General features: G+C 37.7%; 1 protein-coding gene across 1 annotated transcript in view; it reads right to left on the reverse strand.

Moving 5' to 3' along the window:
- The window catches only part of LOC138968990 (cytoplasmic FMR1-interacting protein-like), a 32,412-nt gene extending 27,285 nt beyond the window's left edge, over window positions 1–5,127 (reverse strand). The window contains exons 1-2 of the mRNA XM_070341675.1: window positions 5,058–5,127; window positions 1,037–1,305 (exon numbers count right to left, since the gene is read on the reverse strand). Of these exons, the coding sequence (XP_070197776.1) occupies window positions 1,037–1,249 (213 nt within the window). The 5' untranslated portion in view covers window positions 1,250–1,305; window positions 5,058–5,127. The remainder of the gene's footprint in view (window positions 1–1,036; window positions 1,306–5,057) is intronic.
- Between the last annotated feature and the right edge of the window lie 2,452 nt (window positions 5,128–7,579).

Here is a 7,579-nt window from a genome sequence, read left to right on the forward strand (position 1 = left end):
GAGAGAGAGTAGATGTAGTGACTTACAAATGCACGTCAAGCTTCCTTCTACAGTTTTTCATACCAAAATTGGAAATCCAAAGCATCATCATTATAATCATCCTCATCTCATTAATCATCCAAAAAATATATAAATACAGTATTTCACATCTTCCAATTGTGTGTGGCCAGGGAAGATATCTTTTGCTATCACAGTTCACAACAGCACCAAAATCATAGTTCATGTTAGTTACTTCCTTGAGTTTATTTCACAATCCAAAAGTCACAAAACACTACACCTTCCAGGGGTATGAAAGAGATTGCTGTTGCCATCACAGTTCACAACGGCATAACTGGAACGGATCAGCGTTCATAGTTCGAACATCGACGTCTGAAGCGAACAGTTGGGTAATCTTTCTCGTCTTCTCGACGGCTGTCCCCCGGTTCCGTTCATGTTTTGCTGTTCTTGAATGAGCTTCAATACCCCCCCGGCCTCCATGTCCGATGCCGATATATCTTCGCGGCACTTGGTGCAAAACGCGAAATGTATGCTGCGTCTTGTCGATTCGGAGATGAAGTCATACTCTTGTTTGTAACTCTTTTGAAATTTTACAAGAACTTTCGGGCCGACTTTCAGCCGCTGGACCATTGTTTTCTTCATTTTGTGGTCGTCTGCTGCTGCTTCTTCTTCTGCTTCTCATCCACATTCGACTGAAGCGCATGTGCTAGCCACAAATCTCGCCTATTCTCGTTTAGTTTCGATTTTGATCACAGCGTTTGTGTGACGAAGCCTCGCGCTGAACGAGAGTTCAGAAGTGAAACTACGCCGAGTACAGGTGCTTGAAAATACACTCCAGTCATTATATAACTATACTCGAAATTTTTTTAATCGGGAAACTTTTGCACTATTCGGGAAAATCCGGGACTGGACATAAAATCGAGAATTTCCCGGTTTTCTAGGGAGGGTTGGCAGCTATGCTACTGAGAATGAAATCACAATAAAATGAAAGCTGAACACACACACACATACAAACAACTTATACGACATCAGCACTCACAAGATCAGCCTGAACTGTGGCTTGTTCAATGTATTTTGCTTGCCCACTGACAAAGGCAGCTTTGTCGGTGAAGTTTGTGTCCAAGTTGGCCCGGTAGTGGATGGACGCAGACAGCGCCTCGATGCATGGCTGCTGGTCTGGTAGTACCAGCTCATCCAAAACGTCAACATTTTCTAGAGCGTTGGTCAGCGTGACTTTGTCCCCTGAAGACATGGTGGCTGTCTTCTGCTGTGACGTCTGTCACAGGGGACTGGAGGCAACTGTCCACACTTCAATGACAGAAACACGAGATTCATGAAAGCTATCATTTTAAGTTACACGAATGATCTTTTACAATTTTACAGCATATATACCACAAGCTGGAAAAACAACTTAGCCTAATTAAAGTAATCAGTTGAAGAAAATAAAACCTGGTGCTTTATGTGTCATCCTGTGGCTCTTCACATGAAATAACTCTAATAGGACAGGTATATATATGTTGCCTGCTAGTGCTGATGCTTATATACTGCTATCAGTATCAGTGTATCAGTATGAAATTCTTTCTCAATATTTCAACAACTGACTTAGGAGTGAGACACAATTAATATCAGTCAATATCTGCACTTTTGGTTTACGGGCATATTAGTCATCACTTTGGAATTACAACTGGCACTAGTGACATGGGTGTGTCCCCTTAGAATCATTATATCATGAGGACAGTGTGACCAGACAGCACACATTATAAGTTTTTTCCCCAAAGAGAATAGGTGTTATTGAGCTTATCCTTGCATCTGCATCAAAACGACAACATGAACATGCTCTACTGACAATATGGCCCAAAGTCAGAATAGGTGTCCATTTTTGTGACATACAAAATCAATTTTAAAAATGAACATTTTCTTTGTTTTGAAAATAGAGATGTATTTTAGAGCATAAATACGCAAGGAACAGCTATGATTTAAGAAAACTCATGTTTGATCACTTCACAGATTCAGGTTTAAACGTTTGCAGGAGTTCATAACTTCACACCGTCACAAAATTTAGACTTGTTAAATCATTGTTGCTACATGTATTGGGTCTGTTTTAGACATCTGAGCAAATTGCTACAGCAAATTACTTTGCATTTCAAGCAAGTTAAACTTGTTTTGGCCACGCATGATGCAGATGTGAACTCCATTAATGGGAAGTTCATAACTTCACATAATTTACTTTTATTGGTATAATAAATTTAATTTATACAGGCAGGAAACAATTTGTTTTGTTTTTTAATCTGAAAAAGGTGAGCTGGAACATGAAGGTAATTTTTGAAGATGAAGTGTGGAGAAGATTTTTTGGTTATCTGTATTATTTATAGAAATTAATATTGTCACAATTTTTTCACAGCAAATATTGGCATAAGTTATCATTAAATCTACAATTTTGCTGTTTTTGTGCAAAATGTGCTTGAAAAGTACCATCAAAAGGATTTCAATACACCAAAATGTTTGTCTGACTCAAAGAGTTGGCAGAAACTGAAAGTATTTTTAGAATGTCCTAGGAGTTCATAACTTCACACCGTGACATCACAAACTATGGCTAATTCAAACCAAAGTAAGAAAGTGCATATGTCATCTTATTTTCTCTCCAGCTACTCTTTGTAATCAACATACAACTAAGTAATAAAAGTAAAACATTTGTGAAAACAAACGATAACAAAAATCATAAAATGTGAGCGTGCGCATAACTTCACAAGAATTTTTGTTATGTTGGTCTCTAGTACAGTTACTGTATAATATATTTGCAAAACAATGACAAACTGAGAACACAGAGTTATAGTATAGGCTAAAGCTGCACTTATATTACAAAATCAGATTTTAATTGCCAAAATAAAACAAATTGTTTGAAACTTGTGAAAGTTCATAACTTCACATCAATCACACATTTATACTAAAATAACTAACTAAAGTCTCTTGCAAATAATTCTAAACAACTTAATGATTTACTTAACCAAACTCAGTCATGAAAACTGTTACCGAAATCATTATTTAGTTAGTGTTTATGTCAGCTGACTGTGTGTTCATAACTTCACATCATTTATTTAACTGAAAAGCTACGTACTAAAATCTGCTGGTAAATTAAAATAAAAATAACATCAAACTGTAACAGCCTACTCTGGAGAAGAGCAGCACATCATTTGAGGTAGTGATTTAGTGTAGTAAATTAATTATTGTGTATAAATCATACTCATGGCATGTGTTCATAACTTCACACCGTGGGGCTGAGGGTCAGTTGATGTGAAGTTATGTACACCGTGCAGTCAACCCAGATTCATGCTGGAATTATCAAAATGTAATTTTGAGGGTTGATGTTCAGAAAACTTCTTACAAAATGTCCAGATAAAGTCAAATGTACTCTTTTGCTATTAACAAGGCATTATTTTAAACACGCCCTTGAAAAATGAGCTTGAGTTATGTGAAGTTATGAACTTCATGACAAAACGGCTAAGTACTTCAGAAAGAAACAGTCAGCAGCCAGTAGATTCTTTTTGTGATGAAAATCATGGTACAGTGTAATTTGGAAACTGAAAATAGTCATTTTACATATATTTTGGGTTTTGACATGAGTTAGTAACTCTCACATAAAAATAGTGCGCAAGACACAGAGAAAATGGCTAACTAAAGCATACTGCTTGACTTTAGTGACAAAAATTGCTTAGTATCTAAATCTAATGTACTTTTATATATGCAAAATTGCTGTTCCACTACAACCTTAACTTTCATGGCTAGCATTTAAGGACAAAAAACACTCTCAGTGGAGATAGTAGGAAAGTTCATAACTTTCTCACAAGAATTTTTTATTTCTCAATTACTCAAACACCAATGAATGAACTTGATGCAAACTTTCAGTGTGACTGCTGCTAGTGGATCCAAATGCATTACAAAGCTAGGTGTTCCCCAACCAGTCAATTTACTCTTTTTATAAGGCAAAAGGTTGGAAAGTTCATAACTCTTTTTTCACAAGAAAATCTGCACGTAAACTTCAAACTACTTTTGAACATGCAAAAACAAGTCAAACAACCCTTTTTATGTTTTATACCTCTGCAAAACATACTGTAAAATACTTTTTTACAAAAATATATCAGGTTTCAATCTTTAATTATTATTTAGAGCTGATCAGTGAACAAAAATGAAGTCTTACGGAAATAGTTATGAACTTTCTGTGAAATTTTGTCTCCCCATTTTCTGCAGGCTCACTGACAAAATTCAAAAACTTTGCTTTGTCAAAGGTACATTTGAGTTTTACTGGCTCAGTGAAAAGTCATTCATGACATTCTGTCCCATAAATATGACAGAGTAGACCATGTTTCAATATGCTGTAAGGTCATGTCACAAAAAATGGCCAAAATGTAGTGCTGCTGACTTCAGATAATGGCGACATTTTCATTAAAAACAACAACTGAGCACACAATGTTTCTCTAGGTGTGTACTTCATACTTTTTTTTACAAGTCTCATTAATCTTTACAAGGATTTTATTTTTCTTTGATGTACAAATCAGGTTAGAGCCAAGGTTGCACAGCTATTTCAGCTGTGGACACCATTTCAGACTTAAGACCATATGCATGTTACTTTGTTGGTTCAGTTTATAGAAGAAAGAGAAAAAAGATAGATCTATATCATATATGATATATTGCTGTGCTAACTGCTAATGCTATGACTCGTATGATGCACTTCAGTATTCATTCCTAAACGCTAGATTCCTTCAGTCTTCCTTCGCAGTCCTGGTTTCCACACACACACACACACACACACACACACACACACACACACACACACACACACACACACACATACAAACACACAGAGCTGATTTTTAAAACATTAACAAGCCTTCGGATTTGCAGTCTCAAAGCTTCAGTCTGTCTGCTATGCTTCCCAAGAATTACTTATTCAAGAACGATTTCGCGAATACAATTGAATCGATCCGCGACAATTGACAAAATCTTTTTGTGCTTCTTGGAATCTGTAAATTATAAACCAAAAACTTCAACATCTTCGTGCCTACCTCAAAAGTTCGACGAGTCACCAGTAGAATTTTAATGTTTGTAGAGTTCTCTCAAAATGGTGTCAACCCCATTTCCGGTCAAGGGAGAGAATTCTAAGGTACGTATAGTGTGCTTCGCATATATGTATGGACTCTCAAGTCTCTTATGGCTGACCGAAAGTAGCATGGACCAACCAATTTTAATTAAAGTAGGTTTTTTGGCTACAAATGCAGAGATGTTCTTTGGTATTTTAGAAGGGAGAAAATATATCTTTTGGAGTTATCTGAGCTAAAAAGGGATTTTTAGCGAATTTTCGTTTTTTGGGAAAACGGCATGAAACAAAACTTGTAAAAACTTTTTTTTTCTCACAACTCGTTAAAAAAAAGTGTGCTTGTCTATAGATAACATAACATAACATAACATAAGCGGCCTGATAGGCTTTTCAGCCTTTTGCCTGTTATGTATTTCAACTATAGTGATTTGAAATATCGTTGTTTATAATTGTGCGCTGCGTACGTCCTAGGACGATCTCAATTGAGTTAAATTTGTAGAGAACATAAACTGTCTCCAGTGCTTGTCAAGTAAGTTTTTGAACGTGTTTAGTGCATTCTGATAACCATCGCTCCACGGCTATCGCCAGTTTCTCTCTGACAGCATGCTAAATTATTGCGCGAATCTATCAAAACAAGAATACAGAGTTATTTCCCATATGTTTTTCGCGAGCACTGATCTAAATTTGAGATCAGTGTTCGCGAGACGAAAATGATTGCAGATTGGCGTACTTCGACAGTGATCTCCGTTCTGTTCTTCACAGTTATGATAAAGACATCGTTCTAAGGTCAAAACAAGTCGAAATTTTGAGACTGCTGTCGGAAGGAGACCGTGATATATGGTTGCATCACTCTCAACTGGTTGCAGAAAAAATGGGGTCGGCCCGCTATTGCGCGGGCCGCTATTGCGCGGGGCCGCTATTGCGCGAATCTTTAGGGCATATTAGGGTTAGGGTTAGGATTAGGGTTAGGGTTAGGGTTAGGGATAGGGTTAGATTCGCGCAATAGCGGCCCCGCGCAATAGCGGCCCAGCCCCGTAAAAATTGTCTGCACCGGCGCGCACCGAAGCCAAAGTTGATTATCACGAGACACTTTAGAGTTGTTTGCACAGTATATACATCCGCGTAAGATAGCTCGCTTGAAACTGTCTTACATATCAATTCCTTTGTAATTTAAAAATTACATAACACCATGAAAAATCATTATCGACGATCGCGAATCTGCTTATATCCATAACACATTACAAAAAGATCTAAATATGTAAAAAATCGATTTCCTCTCCAGAGAAGGAAAACCAAGGCATTCTGTGTCAGGGATAGAATGAGACCCGAAGGGAAGTTACTCGCCATGTCTTGTTATCAGAATGTGTATTGATTATCAGTTTTAGAACGTGTCCATAAGCAGTCTGCTTGTTAACGTTCTTAATGTTGTTACTGTTTATAACGTGTATACAAGAAATTAATAAAAACAAGCGTAAACCAAGTAACTCATTTTCAAGTTTACCTGAGTTCAGGATGGTGTTTAGTGCTCCTGCTGACACAGTGTTGGGTGGCAAATTGTTCCAGTTTTTTACAACACGATTAGTAAAGAAGTTTGCATACAGGTTAGTTTTAACAGGTGTTTTTTTTTGGTGTTAATTTAAAAGCATGACCTCTTGTGCTCGACATGACAAGGTGAGAGCTGATTTGAAGTTAGCTGCACAAGATTCAAATTCCCACCTACGCGACACACTTGCACTTCACCATGTAATTCCGGGCGGCCACGCTTGAATCTTGCGCAGCTAACTTCAAATCTCGTGGCCAACGATTTTACCACTATTATATACCATTGCACCGGTTGTGGAATTTTTTTTTCACGATTCAAGTTTTATTTCATGCTTTTCCTGGAGCAGCCTGTATCCCTGTATTGATTGGATGTAATAAATTCTATACAATGTGGCTGTTTAGAGTTTTTCAATTACAGTTTGAACTGTTTGTTGTAATTCAGTAGAGGTATCCATTTCAATTCGTGACTGAATTATACGGCATTGCTGGGATATTTGGGTTACTTCCTCCAAGTGGAAAGAATGTTGCATTTGTTCTTTTTGTGTTTGATTTGTTTGACAATGCCTTACCCGCGTTTGGCTGTGGTTTAGTCATGTGCCAATACTGCAGTGCGTGATATGTACTATTGTAGGCTTATACGGAAGTGAAAAAGTATGCATGTCCTGAGTGTGATGCTAGGTTCTTCCGGCCTGATCATTTGAAGCGACACATGTTAAAGGCACAGTAAGCCTCCCGTAAACCATCACAGAGCTCCCCGAGCGTCTACACTGATACAGTACAAGCATACTTCCATTTGAACGCTCACCGAACGGGAACATCCTGGCTGCTTTCTGTCGAGCGTGAGAAATTTACAAAGAATTTATTTTCGTGGACTTGCTCCTCTACAACAATGGCGCCTCGTTTTGGTGCTGGACGGCTGTTATGAATATTCACTGAATACCGGAAATC

Source organism: Littorina saxatilis, linkage group LG6 (genome assembly GCF_037325665.1).
Source record: "Littorina saxatilis isolate snail1 linkage group LG6, US_GU_Lsax_2.0, whole genome shotgun sequence".
NCBI classification, from domain to species: domain Eukaryota; kingdom Metazoa; phylum Mollusca; class Gastropoda; order Littorinimorpha; family Littorinidae; genus Littorina; species Littorina saxatilis.